Source organism: Carettochelys insculpta, chromosome 6, assembly GCF_033958435.1.
Source record: "Carettochelys insculpta isolate YL-2023 chromosome 6, ASM3395843v1, whole genome shotgun sequence".
NCBI classification, from domain to species: domain Eukaryota; kingdom Metazoa; phylum Chordata; order Testudines; family Carettochelyidae; genus Carettochelys; species Carettochelys insculpta.
This window is the reverse complement of record NC_134142.1, coordinates 118,975,310-118,994,318: the sequence shown is the minus strand read 5'-3', so window position 1 is coordinate 118,994,318 and position 19,009 is coordinate 118,975,310. Positions and strand designations below refer to the sequence as shown.

General features: G+C 51.6%; 1 protein-coding gene across 4 annotated transcripts in view; it reads right to left on the bottom strand.

Moving 5' to 3' along the window:
* MYRF (myelin regulatory factor) overlaps window positions 1–19,009 on the bottom strand; it is a 107,549-nt gene that overhangs the window by 46,651 nt on the left and 41,889 nt on the right. For 2 of the 4 annotated variants that reach the window (XM_074998039.1, XM_074998041.1), the window contains exons 4-7: window positions 17,308–17,369; window positions 2,681–2,972; window positions 1,749–1,921; window positions 1,259–1,382 (exon numbers count right to left, since the gene is read on the bottom strand). In XM_074998039.1, coding sequence (XP_074854140.1) covers window positions 1,259–1,382; window positions 1,749–1,921; window positions 2,681–2,972; window positions 17,308–17,369 — 651 coding nt within the window. Of the gene's footprint in view, window positions 1–1,258; window positions 1,383–1,748; window positions 1,922–2,680; window positions 2,973–17,307; window positions 17,370–19,009 lie in introns of those variants that run through there. The other 2 variants (XM_074998043.1, XM_074998042.1) reach the window with 2 other exon arrangements.

The following is a 19,009-nucleotide window of genomic DNA, read 5'->3' as shown; positions in this document are numbered from 1 at the left end:
GGGACTTGGAATCAACTGGCCACGGACCGCACACTCCACTCTCTGAGGCAGCCTCCCCACATCACACCCCTTGGCCACTCCAGGAGTCGGACCGCCAGGAATCCTCGGCCTTTCTGCTGCACCTCGTTCCGACAAAGCCTGATCGTTATCTCGCTTTATTGGCTCTCCCACACAACAAAGCCCATCCTCCGGAGCCCAAAATAGGGCCGACAACAGACTCGCTCTGTGGAAACAGAGGAGGCAGGGGTGTTTACGGGATTAGCCATTCCTGGAATCCAGGCAGCTGCTTGCCAGTTTTCAGTCACCTTCCCGGAATGTGGGGAGGATTCGCAGCAATTTCTTCCTGAACATTCATCTTCCTTGCCCTGGGAGCTGTGCGCACTCAGTTCCTCCCCCTGGCCCTTCCCTCCACCTCAGCCTCTTTCTGCATCCCTCCCTCCACCTCCACTGCAGCCCCTTGGGCTTTCCCTCCATCTCTGTCCTCTCCTCAGCCTCCCTCCCGCTGGACGGCTCTCTGGGTAAGTCTACACTGGAGCTGGAGGTGCAATCTCCCCCTCAGACAGACCTACCCAGGCTAGCTCCGATCCAACGGGAGCGTTCAGTGTAGCAGCATGGCCAGGGTTGGTGCAAGGGGCTAGAAAGCAAAGATACTTGCTAAGGCGGCCAGTGTCTCTTGCACTGCTGCAGCGACGGTTCTGTGTTCAGTGCGCTGGCTGCATCAGAGCTGGCTGGGGTAGATCTGCCTGACGTGCGAGTTCCCCCTCCGGTGCAGACGTGCCCGCTGCCTCTCTCTCCCCACCTTTGCTCCCCCTGCCCCTACTCCTCCGCTTACTCCGGGCCTGTGAGGGGTCATGATCTCACCTCCTCCAGCATCTCTCTGAACGAGCCGAATCACATGTCTTCACAGGAGAGCGAGTGTTCCTTTTAGAACTCCAGGGTGGTGGACAAGCCTGGAGCTGGGGTCAGAGGCCCCTCTGACCCAAAGAGACCCTTGGGTGGGCTGGGTTTGGTATCATAGGCTCCTACTAAGCAGGGCTGGCCCACGCCTTGAGTGACGTAAGACAATGATGTACCTCGGATGGTACAAGTGGCCCATCATGCACAGCCCCGTTCCTGCGGCCATCCTGCATTTGCAGGAACGAACACTCCCCTGTGCATGTTACAGGAGAGACAGCCTCCCCCCCGGGGGAGCAAAGGGCTCTGGTGGGGCAGAGGTGAGCAGGGCTGTAGCTCCGGGGGGGACCGGTTGGGTACTCACAGCTCCTTGTAGTTGGCATCGTAGAGAGTCACCCACTTGTTCTGCTGATGCGGCTGCCACTTGATGGACTGGTAGTTGGGATCCAGGTAGGAGCCGTTCAAGCTGTCGCTGTCCTGGATCAGCCCTGCAGCCATGGGGAGCAACCACTGAAGTCACTTTCCCAGGGCCCCTGACCGGCCAAGAGCTCCCCCTGCTGGTACACGGGAGACACTTCCGCTCTGCACTCGCTCAGCCCGGGACCCTGGGCCTGACCACGCTATCAGTGCCTTGGGTGCCCCAACCCAGGGGAAGAGCCTCACCCGCCAGGCTTTCAGCTCTGGCAGCCCTTCTCTCGGCTGCTCATCTGAGGGGTCAGCGCCAGTCACTTGGACAATGCTGCAGGCTCCTCTCCCTCACCGCCCGCCCTCACCCAGGGACAGCCCCAGCCGCTGGCCCAGGGAGCTGTTTGGGTGCAGTAACGTTGGAGGAGGAGGGAATGAAGATGATGTACCTGGTGAGAGCGCCGCCTGCTGGTGCCAAGGAGGCGTCTGGACTCTGTCAGGGTTGAGTGGCACAGACCCCATACCTGGCTCCTGCTTTATCAGCCCGTTGAGCATCTGCGCATTGAGAGTGTTGGGGGGCGACTCGGAGTGTTTCCTCTTCTTGGCAGGGTGCACTGGGAGGCTGCAGAGAGCCAGCGGGGAGCCAAGCGTGAGCGGGGAGGCGGCAGCGAGTGGGAAAGCGAGGCAGCTGCTCAGCCCCCCCCAGGGAACGGTGAGCCCGGGGCCGAGTGAGAACTAACGTCTGGTTCCCACGTTTAAATTTTGACCACTTTGTGCTTTTGGCAGCACAGGGAGTCCCGTCACCTTTCAGTGTCATTTCCACCCCCGCGCTGCCATGAGCCACCCCCACACCTCTCTGGTTCCCCACTGGCGACCAACATGCCCCATCCTTACGCTTCCTCCTTTCCATACTCCACCCTCTTCCCCACCCCTATGCCTCTCTCACTCCCCGCCCCACCCTCTGTGCCTCCTTCCTACCCCTACTGTCCCCAGCCTACCTCTGTACTGCCACGCCTCACCCCTACACCTCCTCCAGTTCCCATCCTGTCCCCTTCCTGCATGTTCTGTGTCTTCCCTCTCCATTCCTCTCCCACCACGCTCCACGCCCCCCGCCGTGCCATGGTGTCATAGCCTCTGCCCCATGTCCTCAGATCTGCACAATCAGGCTCCCCACCCTGGTCTCACTCCTCACTCGGTGGTTTTTTCCCATTAGCTGTGTCCTCACTTTGCACACTCCCCCATGCCCTATGCACCCCTCTAGCACACCCACTTCGCCCTCACCCCTCCCCACTGCAACTGCAGAGCCTGGAAACAGCCCACAGCCCAGAGGCCTCTGGGGTCCGCCCCCTCCATCCTCACTGTCCCTCCCTGAAGCTCTTACTCGGCTCCGTGCTGCTGCAGGAGCTGGTGAAGCATCTGTGACTGCTGGGCATGGTGGAGATCTCCCGGGGTCATGCCCTGCCCGAGAGCATATGGTGGCATCAGTGGCTCAGCCTTCAGGTACATGTCCCGCTGCATGCTGGGATAGTGGGGGTTATGCTGCTGCTGGTGTGGGTGCGGCGGAGGCGGTGGGGGGCCCTGAAGGAGGGGAGGTGCAGGAGGGTGCTCCAGTCGGGAAGGTGGGGTCATGTGGCACATGTTCTCGGGGGTCATGGTCCGGAGGAGGTGAGGATCTTCAAAGACAACACAACAGGCTGATTAGAACCACGTGCAAGGTCAAACACAGCCTGTCCGGAGTCCTTCCCTCTCACCAGCCCCTCACTCTCCTCTCCAGTCCCAGGGGAGCCCAAATTCATGCCAGCACTCACACCACATTCCCACAGACTCCACTAACTGGGTCCCCTGGCTCAGCCCCTCTTCCTGCCTCCACCCTACGACCGAGGTGGGTTGCAAAAGAACAGCCAGGTCCAGGGGTTCTGCAGAGCAGACAAGCTGCAGCTCAGAAAGAGCCCGGGGCGGTGGCGGGGGGAGGGTGTCACAGTTAGTGCTGGGTCCTGGACTTGTGCCAGCTGCCCCACCACTGTGACTGGGAGGGACACTGCCCCACCTCAACATCTCCACTGCGTGCCCCTGCCACAGACAGCAACTCACTTCACCCTCCTCGTCCCCCTGACCCCAGCTCACCCCCTCCAAGTGTCCCCTTTTGGGGAACCTGAAATATAGTAACCCTACCTCCTTCCCAGCTCTTCTGTCGCACCCCCATCTCCCACCCGACCACCAGCCTGCCCCCTGCCTCCTGCCCAGCTCATGGGCCCTTTGCCCGCCTCTCCCACCTGAGCCTACACTGGCATGGGTAACTGTGCAGGCAGTTCTGGGGACCGGATTTCTTCTCCCATCTCGGGAGGCCCAGGTGTCCTATGGGACTAGCTGGGAACCTCCTGTTTGTGAGGAGCGTTCCAGCTACTTCTCCCTTATAATGCAGCAGCGTGGTGGAGCTTTGGGCCACGTGATTTGGAAAGGGGGTTGACGGAGGGGCCAGGAGGCTGCCACACTCTCACGGCTAGCCAGGTTCACGTTCGGTCTAGCGAACACACAATGGGATGCTGACACCACGCTGCGGCGTCGATTCAAACCACACCATCAGGGTGGTCAGAGTTCAGACTCCCAGGGGCACGAGTCACTAGCACCTTGCAACAGTGGCACAAGGGGATTACTAGTTAGCTGGGCTGCTGTGGCATCAGGACCTGGAACCCCTGTGATGACTTAGATTATCTGCCCTACAGCACGCCACAAAACTCCACTTTGTTTGCGAGAAGGACTCATCCTTCGCTGGTGTCTTTGTGCCCCATCTTTGCTTGGAATTGCAAGCCACAGGACAAACAATGCAGGCAGACCACAAGTTGTTAACCTGAAGGACCATCTATTAAAATGGAAGCACCTCAGCCAGGGAGGCCACAAATATCCAGTCCTTCCAGGAGAGCTGGTAACCAAGCAATAGATTGCCCGACAAAGGGCTTGAAGCTTTGTAAGAGGGCTGCTCTGTCACAGACCACTGCCATCTTTAGAGCAGGAGAGAGACACACCCTGGTGGCCAAGTGGGAGGAAAGGATGCTAGAAAGACCAGGGACCCCAGAAACTTGGGAAGGTCAATCGCAGACGCAGAGTTCTCAGAGGGGTGAGGACACGGGAGGTAGGCAGACAAGCTTTGTTATTTTGCAGGATTTGCAGGCAAGCTTTCTTATTTTGCTAGAGCTCAGTCTATATCTAGAGTTGTCTGTGAGAAAAGCATGCATGTGCTCAGATGCTCCTTTGCAGAGTCTGTGTGGCACCTGCTTCCGCAGTCACGAGGCCCCTCAAAGAGGGCAACCATCAATCAATTAAAGGGTCCACTGCTTCAGAAGACATTGGGGAGCATACAGCAGCTATTGGGGCAGCTTGGATGAGTCAGTGTAACCGCCCACAGGCAAACTTGAACCTGGGACCTCTGGAGCTTAGGCCAGGTCTACACTAGACCTTCAAGTGATCTTCAGATACACAATTCTAGCTACGGCAATTGCGTAGCTAGAATCAACGTACTGGAAATCGACTTGCCTGACTGTCCTCACAAAGGAAGGTCAAGGGGACCACTTCTCCTGTCAACCTCCCTTAACCGCGAGGCGTGCCGGGGTCGACTGCCGACCCAGACAGTTTGATTTTGCGCGTCTTTCCCAGGCATGCAAAACTGAATTCTGGAAGATCAACCCTGACCAGGCTGATCCTCCTGAAATTCTAGAAGTGGTCTCAGTGCAGGAGCCTCTACAGTTTGAGCTAAGAGCCAGCTGGCTCAGCTAAGTCTGTAGAGGAGACATTCCTCCTCTGTGTAAGTGGTCTAGGTGCCACTGCATGGGACAGGGAATGGCACCCAACCAGACTGTGGGATCGCCACTGCCAAGAGGGGTGTCAGATGGCGGGGGAGGGTGCTGCCCCTACAGCATGTGCCTAGAAGTCTGGAACCTGAGAAGCAGCTTGTCTAAGCCCTGCCCAGACCCAGCAAGCAAAGAGCAGCGTGGTGAGTGTCCAGCTGGGGGAGTTGTAAGAGCCCCATCGTGTTAGGTGCTGTATGCATCCAGAACCAAGGGACAGCTCCTCCCCAAAGAGCTAACAACACATACCAGGAGACAAGCAGCAGGATGGTGCATCGGCTAACAGCGAGATGCTACAGACCGCTGGATAAACAGCTGTCACAGCAGCCCTGCTGCCTACAGGCAGAGCCAAGGCTTCTGTGAGCACAGTCAGAACCTCACTTGCTGGTCCTGCAGCACCAGCTCCTCAGCACCACCTTGCAAACCCCAACTACTACCGTCCTTGCACCAGTCCTGCTCAGCTCCTGCCCCCTGTAGGTACTTGTCTGGCTCCCAACACCGCCACATCTGAGCACCTCACAATTTTCAGGGTATTTAGCACCGACCCCCTCAGAGGCAGGGAAACGTTGTTATCCCCATGTGCCAGCTGGGGAACTGAGGCCCAGAGAGACTTGACAGGGCTGGGTCAAGGCTGCACAGGAAGTCTGGGGTGGAACAGAGAACTGAACCCGTCTTTTCAGTCCCCAGTTAGTAACTTAACCCTCCAGTAACCCTCCAGTAACCCTCCAGTAACTCCCTCCAGTCCCATATCAGCAAGTTGAGCAATTCCCTGCTCCCTCAGCCCCTAGCTTATGCTGCTCACTGCCCTGTAGCCTACAGCCATGAGTCCCCTGCCCCTCGCCCCCCAGCAATCCCAATCTGCCTCTCACCTCTGGCCTTTCCTCCCCACACCACACCCATGCTCTCCAGGCCTTGCCAGCTCTGCAGACTACTCCCAGCCTGTGCTTTCGACTGTATGTGCACTGCGTTCTCATTTCCACTGAAGTCCCAGGAAGTCGTCCCCTTGCGTGCCACAGGCAGACCCTCTCTGAGCTGCTGGGGAGGGGAGTGGCAGATGGGGGTGGCCTGAAGAATAAGGTAACAACAGAATGACATGCTCTGGCCCAGTCTGACTGCCTAGGGTTGGAAATCTCGCCCTCGGTGGTACAATACCGGAGAGGTGTGTGCGTTTAAGTCACGGCTGAACCTTTGTTTTCAATTTCTATATGCACGGAGAGGACTTTGAGCCTCGCGTTTCAATCAACAAGGAAAATTCAAATTCGCCTTCCAACTCCCCACTTGTGTGGGGGGTTAGATATTGAAATGAAGCCGCTATCTGGCTTTATTTGACTGTGTTGCTATCAAAAGGCATGTTTAACATGTGGTGTCTAGTCTATGCAAACTAATCGCTCCCACTGCAGGCCCAGATCCTGCGACAAATTCTGTGCTAGCAGAAGAACTCTACGTCCACACGGAGCTCCTGGAATGATCAAGGGCTTAGACCTTGAAGCTGCAAATACTGACTATGCAGCATACTACATACTGATGCCAGCCGTCTTTCTGAAGTCAATAGGGCAACTCATAGTCTGGTAGTGCTTGTCTGCAGCAGTAAGAATGGCCTTCCTGAGCTTCAGACTATCAGCTGGACTGAACCTAGGTCAAATGCCTCCCAATGCAATACACTAAGGAATAAGGCACCAGGAAGGGTGGAAGCCACTCTGAAGGCATCTAAGAGCAAAACAAAAGTAATGGGAACAGCTGTGAGCTGGTGAAACCCTTTCCTTTTCACACACTAATCTCTGGAAACCCCACTTCCACCCTGCAAAAAATAAGTCATGTGGGAGCTGGACAAAGGCATAAGAAATTTTAGCCCCAAAGGTCACTTTTGGTGGCATAAAATAGTACACGTTTGGAATGCTGAGGAATTAAAATAAATCTTAATTGGGTTTGAGCCCCGGAGGCAATGTTTGGATCAGGGTTTTGGTTAGCGCCCAGCTCTATCCTTAACTTGTGATTATCTCTCTGATATGATGCGAGATACAGGAAACACTTTCATATCTGGCTTTCTATCATCTGGAACTCTCAAATAACCAGCATTCTATCACCTGGAACGCTCAAATAACCGGCATTTTAACCAAAAGTAAATTTTAGCTACCTTTTTATTAAGTACAGCATAGTGAAAGTAAATACAAATAAATGCTACAAATACAGTATAAGTTTACATTCTATAATACCACTGTTAGTAAATAAAGTACTGTGCATACATTTTTGTTTGTCCTGAATATCTAATCTTGTTTTCCTTTAAAGTTCTGCATTGCTAGGTGTACCTCTCTGGTATTCAGAATATTTGAATAGCCATCAACCTCCTAGTTCCAGGGCTACCGGATATGAAAGTTTACTGTAACAATAATCTGTGAATATTAAGGAGCAGCACTAGACACCTCAGCCTGAGGTAAAGGCAGTGTTGCCAGCTCTACAAAACTGCAGGTCACGTGATATCTGATGTTCTTAAATGGAGCCCTGCGAACACAAGAGAGTCACAGCTTTTGTTGGTGTACACACCTCCAGATCAACTGCTGGTAGTAAGCCTCACCCTTCCTGACTGAGCTAACCTTGTTATCCCCAGCCTTGCTCTGGCTTATTTATACCTGGCTCTGCAGATTTCCATGACCAGCATCTGATGAAGTGAGTCTGTGCTCACGAAAGCTCATGCTCAAAACTTTTCTGTTAGTCTATAAGGTGCCACAGGACCCTTCATTGCTGTTACCGATCCAGACTTACACGGCTACCCCTCTCATACTTGACAGCTTTTGTTGTGAACAAGAGGTTACGCTTCTGGCTCTCGGGGTGGAAAAGAAGCATTGGAAAACATGAACTCTGATGGCTCAAATGCCAGAAGGACGTGGGTACAAAGAATACAGAACTTCTCTCATTTTTTAAAAGTCTCATGATATTTAAGGCACTCTCGGGATTTTGGGGAAGGGAGAAGGAAATCAAGTTTGAAAACTTGGGGCCGGCACCACAGAAACCAGCTCTCTGTTGCCGTCAATCCCTCCCGTTCTGCCCGTCCCCCTTGCCAGAAAGCAACTCAACTGCCTGAAGTTTCCAATGCCTCATTTGACAACAGGGAAGAGCCTTTTATGGGGCCAAGTCACACAGGGCAGTACAGTGCCAGGTGCCTGAGCACACAGACTCTGGCATGACCCCTGTCCTCTGACACAAGCAGCGGCCACTTTTGAACTTTCAGATCTGAATGCAAACTGTTACTCCTTCACTCCTTCCAGATGTTCTGACTGAGCAGCTGCAAGGCCCTGGCTCAAGAAACCACCTGCCGACCTTGATAAGCTTGCAGGCTACAATCCTATCTCAAGTCTGCCTTGGTGGGGGAGGTTACCGAGACGGTGGTGGGAAGGAAAACCTGGAAATGGTGCCGATGGTTTCCTGGCTAACCCAGAGAAGCCAAAACACACATCCCTCCTGAGCAACCAATATGTGAAGAGGCTGGAGACGTGGGAGCAGTGGTGGTAGCATTAAGTTATGGGGATGGCAGGCATCACTTTATAACCACACCTGAATAAATCAGTGCCTATCCTTTCCTTGCACTTAGCCCTGACAGAGGCATAAAGGAAGCTGATCCCTAGGCCACAAACGCTGTATAAAATGGAGGCAACGCTCAGTGGTTGTAGAAATGACCAAATAACATGGTTAGGAGCTGTCACCGTTAGCAGGGACATGCCCATCTTTTGCCACAGAAATTTGCCATTGTGAGGTACCAGTGGTATCTTGGTTGTTCTGGGATTCCCAGGTTCATCAGTGGTAGGAAGATGGCAGCTATTTCTTAGATGGGACCTCATTACAACTCTCAGCACCTTGCTTACTTCCAGGATGGACCACTGCCATGGGGCTGCCACTAAAGACCACCTGAGAACTACCCTCACCCTCCTCTTTGCAGCACAAAGCAACAGACTGAAACTAAAGATTGGAACTCTTGTCCCTGCACACACCTCCTCCAGGAAGGTTTAAACTCCTCCATTATGAGATGTTGCAAGTGAAGAAATAGAGGAAGAACTAAAAGAATTAACACTGACATGAATGCCCGGGGGTCAAACATGAGAAGTGATCTGTTGACGGCTGCAAGTACATACACAGGCGAACCTGCATCCCTCTTTAATTCTCTTCCTTCCGAGGCTGAGAAGAAACCCAAAGAATATGGAATTCAAGTTGGTGAGGGTGCCATGCAAGAACAGAGAACGAGGTCTGACCAGAAACACTTTGTCATGTGCTCAGAGAGCGGAAATAAAACCACCATGACGCTAGACCTTCTCAGATGCAGCTATGGGCCGTTCAGCACACTAAGGCCTGGTTTCAACCTCTTCGGGAAATAAACAACTAAAACACAGAGCGGAAGTTCAACCTGTCCTGCAACCGCCTGCTATCTCACAGCTGGAAACAGGTGACTGATGCCTCAGCAACCCCGTGATTCATGGTGAAAGGCTCGGAACCCCACAGGCCAGAACATCGGCTGGTGGAAATTGGTGAAGTGCTTCTGAATTCAATGGTGCCCTACCAACTCATGCCAGACGCATCTGACATCACAGGCATCTGATCAGGTGGGTCTTTGCCCACAAAAGCTTATGCTCCAAAAAATCAGGTTGTCTATAATGCTCCACAGGACTTCTCATTGTTTTCGCGGATACAGACCGACACGGCTACCCCTCTGATACTTAAACCAGATGAGGATCTCTCCTTATGTCGCATTTGTGTCCAACCGTTATAGTCTGTACACTGAGCAAGAGCAGGATTTAGATCAAAACATCTCATGCCACTCACACAAGGGATTCTACAGAGCGGAACTAGGCTTGGCAAAAGCAAGTGAATGAGGCTGGAGAGGAATTTGATAAAACAAGGGCAGAGGATTCTATTGCTGCTAGTTCAGGAAATTGTAGCTTGATCTAAATAACCAAGGATGGAAGCCATTCCAGGTTGCTAGGGAACATTTCAGATATTTAGCCACAATGATGGGTCCCAGGCACAACGGTTCATTGGTCAAGCCGAGAACAGGAACAGGAAGTTCGAAGTGCAGAGTTACGGAAGGCACTGTGGCCTAGCAGACAGAGCACTGGACTGAGAATCAGACCCCCTGCATTCTATTCCCAGCTCAGCCACCAGACTGTTGGGTAATTCACTTCAATACTTTGTGCCTCAGTTATCCCGTTTGTAAAACGGGGATAATGATGCTCACCACCTTTGCAAATCACTGCCAACAAAAAGGGCCAGATAAGAGCGAAGCATCACTGCTTATCGCTAGATGATGGAACATTCTCTTAAATCCCTTCCTTATCCCCTTTTACTATTTAAAATTGAGGATCCAGATTTCTCCCCCAAATCTAAGTTTGCAAAGGAGAATGGACTGCAGTTCATTGTGTCAACAGAGTGGGAACATGTAGAGGCATGACAATGGTAGACACAAGCCACTCAATTGAGAATATTATCTGTTTTGGAAAGACCTGCAAACTGTAATCCAATCAGCACGGCACTAACTGAGCCTGCTCTGAGCAAATGCAAATGGGTTTGGTCAAGGCTTCAGAAAAAGCCAGGTGCTGAAAGTCTGTGGGTAAAAGTGTAACAGAAGCTAAAGGCAGCCGAAAAGGAGTTCCCACTGGCAGACGAGGGGGGCTGCATGTTATGCTTATGGTGAACTTATGGGTTTACAAATTCAATTATTCGTGAGCAGCTGGGAGCTGTCACTTCCCTGAGGCTCTGGGCAGAAGCCCCAGCAGCCAGGCTCCAGGAGGAGCGGCTGCCATGTTTGCAAAATTCAATGTTTGCGAGGGTTCTCAACACGGAACCCTCGCAAATGTTGAGGCCCTACTGTACTCTACTTACAGAGCTGCAGGCCTTCAATCTGGGCAATTACGTGTTGATCCGGAAAATCCTAAATATCTCTTGCGATGACGGGTGCACAAACACAAGTGTCCGGGAAGAGTCGAACATGACCAGTATTGAAGCCACTATTAATCATCAACAACTTCACTGCATCAGCCACTTGGTTTGGATGTCTGATCAGCGCCTCCCAGAACACATTCCGTTTTCCGAGTTGGGAGAAGGACAGAGGAGCGTTGGGGGCCAGTGGAAGCGATATTAGGACGCACTGACAGTGCGCGTGAAAAAGTGCGGCATCAGTGTCGACACTTTGCACAACCTTGCCCAAGACGGTCCCCCGTGGAGAGTGGTAATTCACGATGGGGTGGCACAATTTGAGAGATCCCACCACAGGGCAGATGAGGAGAGGTGGAAAAGAAGAAAAGAGCATCAAAAACTGTCCTGCGCCCCTCCGATAGCTACCAAGACCTGCTCCTTCTGTGATAAGACCTGTGCCTGCTCAGCCATCAGCGGACTCAGAAATAGGAGGGTGACATGAAGGCGTCCTACTCCTTATCGAGTGACTGCCAAGAGATGAAGCAAATTAAACAGAGCCTGTGTCTGATGCTTCACTTTTTCATAAAACCTCTGTGGGTTTTCCGGGGGTTTCCCAGGAGGTGAGTTGGGATTGATTTTTTCTTTCATGGAGGGGGAAAAAAAAAAAAGCCCCACATACGAAACCTCCAGACAACTCAGTTTTCCAGGTTGCAAGAAAATCACCACAAAACCCTGCTTGTGGGCTCTGACCTCCCGTCTCATTAGGCCACTAGCACAGCTGAATTCAGTGGAGGCCCTCGAGCGACCAGGTCCTCAATTTCCATGTCACGCTTACAACTTAAACGCTTTCACCCCTTAAACCAAACAAACCCAAGTCCGTCGCCCCAGACACAGGACAAACCTTGTCCATGTACGCAGACTTTCACCTAACACAGCAATCGGGTATGTTTAGGGGATGGGACATGTGAGGCTGTGATTGCAGGTCTCTCATGGCCAGGGCCGGGGGGATGACTATGGCTCTGCCTGCACAAGGGAATGACTGGGTCTCAGCACCCAACACTGGGATGGGGAAAAGGGGCATCTGCAGGTGTTTCAAAGGCAGAGAAACATTGCCTCCCCGCTGCGGAGAACAAGGCAGATGATCTGGGCTGCAGAGACATGGTGTTGCTGAATGACCAGAAGCAGCTGGCCCACCCACCTGTACATGCAACCTACACCAGGCCAGCCTAAGGATTCACTCCCACTGGGCTTCAAGCCAGCCGGATTAGAGGATTCTTCCATGACACCAGCAGAGCAGCAAAGCTTTAGTCATCAGCAGCACACATGGGAATAGCGAAAGGTACTGGATGTGAGTGAGGCCGAAGGGTACCGCCCTGGCAGGGCTGGCTCAGAGAGAAGAGATAAGCAGCAGAGGGCTCTAGCTGGACAGGGAAGGAGTTGCCAGCAGACCCAGGATCTACAGTAAACAGTCTGTGCTAGAGATCAGGGTGAGCTCATCTGATACATGCTCTGCCGCACAGTTGCCAGTCCACAACTCCATGAAGCCACCATGCTGCCAGGAAGGAAACAGAGATTGCTCACGACATGGGCTGCTTCTGACTAGGGGCCAGAGGACATCAAAGCGCCTCTCAGCCCCTAACATTAGGGAGAATGAGATCTGAGCCCCAGCCAGATCCCTGGTGGCAGACTGAAGTCCAGGCAACGTCAAAGGGGAAATACTAGGCCTAGGAACTGGCCAGGTCCTTTGAATGGCACTGCCTGGCAAGTCCAAAACCTTCTTAGTAGGAACTGGGGAGCCTGGCAAAATTAAGCGAGCTGCCCACTCTGCTTCCACAGAGAGTGCTCCTAGGGAGCGGGGAGCCACGCCTTTGTAAGGGCACGAGATTTTTCTATGCATGGGATATCGGTGCTTTCCAGCCAGACTGCGCACTAGGGGTCTCTGCAGAAGCAATGGAAGGATTTGTATTGTTATAAACCCCGGTGCTACTTTGCGACTGCATCAGAGGGGCATCTGAACACAGGCCATTCCTCGTCACTGCCCCAGAGGGGAGGAAGAAAAGAGAACCATTAAAAATATTCTTTGGAAGATCAGAGAGTCATAAACTTTCTCATACTTTGGCCACTTCCTAAAATCAAGCTCCAATCAGGGACTAGACACCTGCCAGCCCACGGCGCAAAGCCACAGGACCAGGATGCACAGAAAAGGGACAGTAGATCAGGAGCGAAGAGACAAGAGGATGCAGAACTTACTTCCATATGGTGGGCAGGATGACTGGTTACATCCCATTTCACAGTATATCAACACTGTTTATTGCATCTATTGGGGTGCCGTGCTTTACCCTGGTTAGGTCTGAAGCCCCGTTGTTGCCTTCCTGACATCCCACCCCACCTGGCTGCAATCCTGCCAGGTTTATCCTCTCTTCCTCCAGTTGTGATGCCCATCATTACTGACCTGATACCAGTGAAACACCAGATAAAGAACAGCATGACCCAACCACGCCCAGTGCAGAGAGGAGCTGGGTGTTTTGCACTGCCGTTGACAAAGAGTCTGGAAACCCCTGGGCTGGAACAGCCCTTAGAGACAGTCAAACGTTTCCTGACTGGGCGAGAAGGTCCCTGGAAGAGCTGAGAGGAGCACGGTTTGAGAGCTATTGCAATAGCCCATTAGAACCACTCTGCTTTTTGTGGTGGGGTTCAAGTCAGGCGGTTTGACAGTGGCAAGGTAGAGACCAATGAGGGTGGGTGGGGAGGGTGGACCAATCACAAAGCACCATGGGCAGGAACATGGGGCCAGGGGCCGTTATGGTGCATGTGCTATTCCAGCTTTATTCTAGAAGAGAACCACCTTTGGGCTCCACTGTAGTGCTGTTAGTCCTGGACCAAACAGGGTTCTTGACTTAGAACTAAGTGCAGCACAGGATCTGGTGCAAAAGGTGAATAGAGCTGAACTGCTTGGTCATAGTACCCTGGTGAGTTAAATGTATAGACATGGGGGCCTTAAAAAAGGAGAACTGTACAAGACTGATGATGCTAGTTAGATGTATATTAGAAGAGTGGTCATAAGGGTAGAATGCCTGCAGGCAGCATAGAGACTATTTAAAAAGGTACCGATTAGCAGTCTACCTCCAAATAGTGATACTAATAAAGACAGGAGGAGGGTTTTAAGAATCCTGCCATGGTTAAACAGAAGAGTAATGGAGGCCATTAAAGGCAAAAGGGTCCCTTCTAAAACCTGGAAGTCAAATCCTAATGAGAAAAATAAGAAGGTGCACAAATGCTGGGAAATAAAATTAGTAAAATATGGCAGGCCAAGGAAAAATTTGAGAAGCAACTTGCTAAAGATACAAAAACTAACAATATTTATTTTTTTTAACGTACACCAGAAGCATGACCAAAGCATTAAAGGGGCACTCAAGAAAGACATTGTGGAGAAGATAAACAAATTCTTTGTAACAGTATCTGAAGTGCTGTCCCAAACTGCTGTGTGTCAGTAGAAGAGATGTGAGATCCGACTGATAAATTAAATGGTACTAAGTCACCAAGACCAGAGGGTATTCACCCTGGAATTCTGAAGGGCCTCAGCTATGAAATTGCAGAACTGCAGTATATAATCTACCTTAGGCATTGAAATCAGACTAAATAGCGGGGGCTTAAGAAAGTAGCTAACATTATGTCAATTTTTACAAAAAGCTCCAGAGGAGAGACAGGCAGTTACAGGCTGGCAAGCCTAATTTCAGTACTGGGTAGATTGGTCAAAACTATAGCAAAGAGACAGAATTATCAAAACACACAGGCGTTCACAGCATACGGGGTTGGGGAGGAAGTCAAAACAAATTTTGTAAGCTTGTATCGAATCCTTTGAGGGCATCAGCAAACCTGTGCAAAAGGGTGATCCAATGACTATAACACACTCAGGTTTTCAGAAAACTTTTGACAAACTTCCTCATCAAAGGCTGTTTAGGAAACTAAGCAGCTAGGGGATAAGAGGGAAAAGGTCCTCTCATACATCAGTACCTGGTTCAAAGATAGGAAACAAAGAGGAACAGTCAGTTTTCAGAATGAAGCACGGTGAACAGTAGGGTCTCCCAAGATCCACACTGACAAATGAGCTGTTCAACACATTCATTAATGCTCTGGAAAGGAGTGTGAACAGTGAAGAGGCAAAATAAGTAGGCAGTACAAACCTATCAAGATAGCTAAGTTCAAAGCTGCCTAAAAAGAGTTATAAAGGGATCAGACAAAAGCGGGTGAGCAGGCAATAAAATGGCAGATAAAATTCAATGTCGATAAGTGCAAATAAACGTACAGCAGAAAAACATAATCCAACTGTACATATGCAATGGTGAGTAGTTCTAAAATAGCTGTTCCCACCCAGAAACAGATCTTGGGAGTCACTGGGGTATTTCTGTCCAAACTTCTGCACACTGCACATTAGTAGTCAAAAACCACTAATACATATATTAGGTACCACTCGGAAAGGGACAGAAAATAAATAAAAAAAAGAAAATATAGTGCCAGAATATAAATCCACAGTGTATCTTCACCTTAAATAGCGTGCCCAGTTCTGATTTGGAAAAAATTCCAAAAAGATCAACCACGATCTTCAAGGGTATGGAAAAGCTTCCATATGAAACAAGACTAAAAGGAATTGGGGCGGTTCATCTTAGAAAAGAGATGACAGAAGGGGGATACAATAGAGGCCTGTAAAATTATGAATGGTGTGGGAAAAACAGAGAGGTCTTATTTACTCTTTTAAATGATACCAAAACTAGGGCTGGAGGCCACCCAATGAAATGAACAGGCTGCAGGTTGAACATAAACAAACGGAAGTACTTTTTCTCATACTACCCACAACTAACCTGTGCAACTGCTGCCATGGGATGTCGTGCGGGTTAAGAGTATAACTGGTTCTTGAAAGAACTAGAGAAATACACAGAGGCTAAGTCCACTGCTGGCTATTAGCTACAGTGATCAGGGATACAGCCCCATGCTTAAGGGCACCCTAGCCCCCTGACTAACAGAAGCCAGGTGTGGAAGACCAGGCTGAATCAATGCTTTGTTCTATACACACCGCGTGAAGCCCTACTATGGGCCACTGTCTGAGACACAACACTGGGCAAGATGGGCCATGGCCTGATACAGTCTGGCAGCCCTTCCGTTCTCATCGCCTGCATCTCAAGGGAACAGTGCCTGCGGGTTTTCAAATGCTTCACCCCGGAGCAGGGGAAGACGCAATGATGACAACATGCGTCAAAACCAGACTCCGGAGGATCCAGCGCCTGCCAAATTCAGGGCAAAGGGAGGGTTTGAGTCCTCCCTCACAAAAAGCAGCCTATGGAGATGAGCTCTCCAGAGCCACCTCTTCTGTTCTCGAGGAGAAGGTGCTGCTGCTTTGGCAGTGAGAGAAATCTGCCGCCCTCCCGGCAGCGAGTAGCTTGGCCTCTTTGTTATATTTAAGGAAGGGCCAGGAGGAATTCCAGGGATTTTTTTAGTAAGATAAACAGAACTCTTGACCTCTTCCATAGAGAAAAGAGAAGGCGCCGTTCCCAGCATGGACCGGGCTGGAGCCTGGTAGAGGGGAACGACTGTGGGGAGGTGGGCAAGCTGGCATGACCCCTCCCACCACCTCAGCCACCTGGTCAGACACTCCTGAGAGCTGCTGTCAAGGCCTGGGGACATCGCCTTCAGGACCAAGCAATATCCACCCACTTCTCCCCGCATGCACGAAGCCAAGTGGGACAGAGCAGCTGTGACTCCGCCTCCCAGGGTCACGCGAGGCAGAAGGGAGACAGAGAGGTGCCCCCCTCAGACTGGCAGGACTCCTCAGAGGGCAGGCAAAGGATCAGCAAGAACTTACCGCCAAACAGCGAGTTCATTAGTGCCTCCGCAAGCAGGGCTTCATTTCCTGGAGGTGCCTGCGCCCCGGCTCTCTGCTTTACACGCCTGCCATGGACGCCAGCAAAGGGGGGCTCACAGACTCCATTTCGCACCCTGCTTGGGTCCGAGTCTCTCTTCCGCCGCTGCATGTGCGTGGATCCATCCCTCCGCCCCCTCTCCCTCCCTCCTTTCCTCCCTTTCAAAGACCAGCCGGAGAACAATAGGTGAAAGTCTAGGGATATTTACTAACTGATAATCTCTCCACGTATTACAGCCGTCTGTTTTTCCCGTCTGATAAAGATTTCAGAGCCAACCACTTTCATAAAACAAAGAGGGGGAGGCTGGGAGGTTTGGGCTTTTTTTTTTTTGTTTTTTTAAAAAAAGCACTTACCATTCACCTGCTGGGGGGAGTAGGCTTCTGATCCAGAGTCCGGGGGAGAGTCGGGTAAGGTGCTGGAGAGCAATGGAGAAAGAGGAGAGGAAGTCACTGCATGCCAGCTTCCAGCAAAATCAAGCCTTTTGGTTTGCTCATTGTCGGTCCCATTCAAGCACCACTATGGCTAACCCTGCTGCCCACAATGGCTCTTGATGGCAGATGCTGGCTCCAGAGCTCACACCCAGGTCTCCTGCCCCATCCTTAGAGCATTCTGCACTACCAGGGAACACTGGGACTGAAAAAGCCATGAGGAGGTCCCCATGCTCAGCTCCTCCATACTGGTCTCCTACAGCTCCCAGCTGTAGAACTGGAAGGGACTTTGAAAGGTCATGAAGGCCAGTCCCCTGCCCTCATAGCAGGAACCATCACTCATCACCCTCCCTGGAAGATTTTTTTTTCCCCTTAAAATGTAGCCCTTAAAAGACCCCCTTGAGGATTGAACTCAGAACTCTAAGCTTAGAGGGCCAATGCTCTAACCACTGAGCTACTTCCTCCCCTTCCTGTGCTTCCCACAATTACCTACATAGCCTCAGGCTGGGATCGGAGTAGGTGAAACCCTTACCCAGCCAGAGCCCCTACTCCATTCTCTGCTGCATGTCTTACCGGGGAGCTCTGGGTCCAACAGCCAAGGCCTCAGCCCATTTGCTGCAGTGCCTCCTGCTGGAGGAGGCTGGCACTGGAGCACCTGTCAGCACCCCTGCCTAGTACCTCCCTGGGCTGTGTTGGCATTTCATTTCACAGCCGTTCTGTTCACCTGCTATCAGCCTTCTCCCCACATGTTGCACCCCGTTAAAGGAAGCCAAACAAATGTATCTATCCCCCAGAAAAGGACCATGGGTTTCACCCTGTAGAAAATGGGGAGCCTGGCTCTGTTCCCGGATCTGGTGCACGAAAGCAAGGGCTGTGAGGCTGAGAGACACATTCAGCTTTCTCTCACCCCTGGGTGAATCCGGAGTAGCGACCACAGAGGTCAATGGAATTCTGCTGGATTTACACTGGTGGCACAGAGAGCAGAATCTGGCCCTAACTCTGCAAAAGGGAACCAAATATGAAGAGGAAACTCTATTGGCCTCATCCAATGCACCATGTCTGGGGGATAAAGGGATCGATGAGGAACTTCCTGGGTGCAGAGGGGCAGGAGGAAAGTGATCTGTTACCATTTATTTTCCCTTACTCCATGAGGCTGAACACAAGCTCCGTGCACTGGGACGCTCTAATCATTTAAAAACCACACACAGACAAATCCAGTTTGATCCAACTTCAGCTTTTCAGCCCTCCCAGCCCTTACGGAAAAGCTAAACGGCTCCTCCCCAGCGCCCTTCAGAGACAGCCTGGGAAAACAGACAGGCCAGGGAGCGTGCAGGAGAGGTCAAAAGACTTGGTCTCCATCAGATCCAGTTGCAGAGAACACCCTGCCCCTGGATAAACAAACCTACCACCAGTGTCCCAGCTGATCTTAACAGCCCGGGTGCCGAAATGCAGGCTTGAAGGGCGGGGGTGTAGATATGAGCTGGTTCAGAGTATGTCGACGCTACAGGGACTAATAGCAGCACAACCCTGGAGCTTAGTAATGGACGGGATTTTTCTGGCAGCGTTAAGAACACCATCCCCTGCAACAACAGTCTCCCCTCAGCCTCACTGCACTGACGCTGATGTG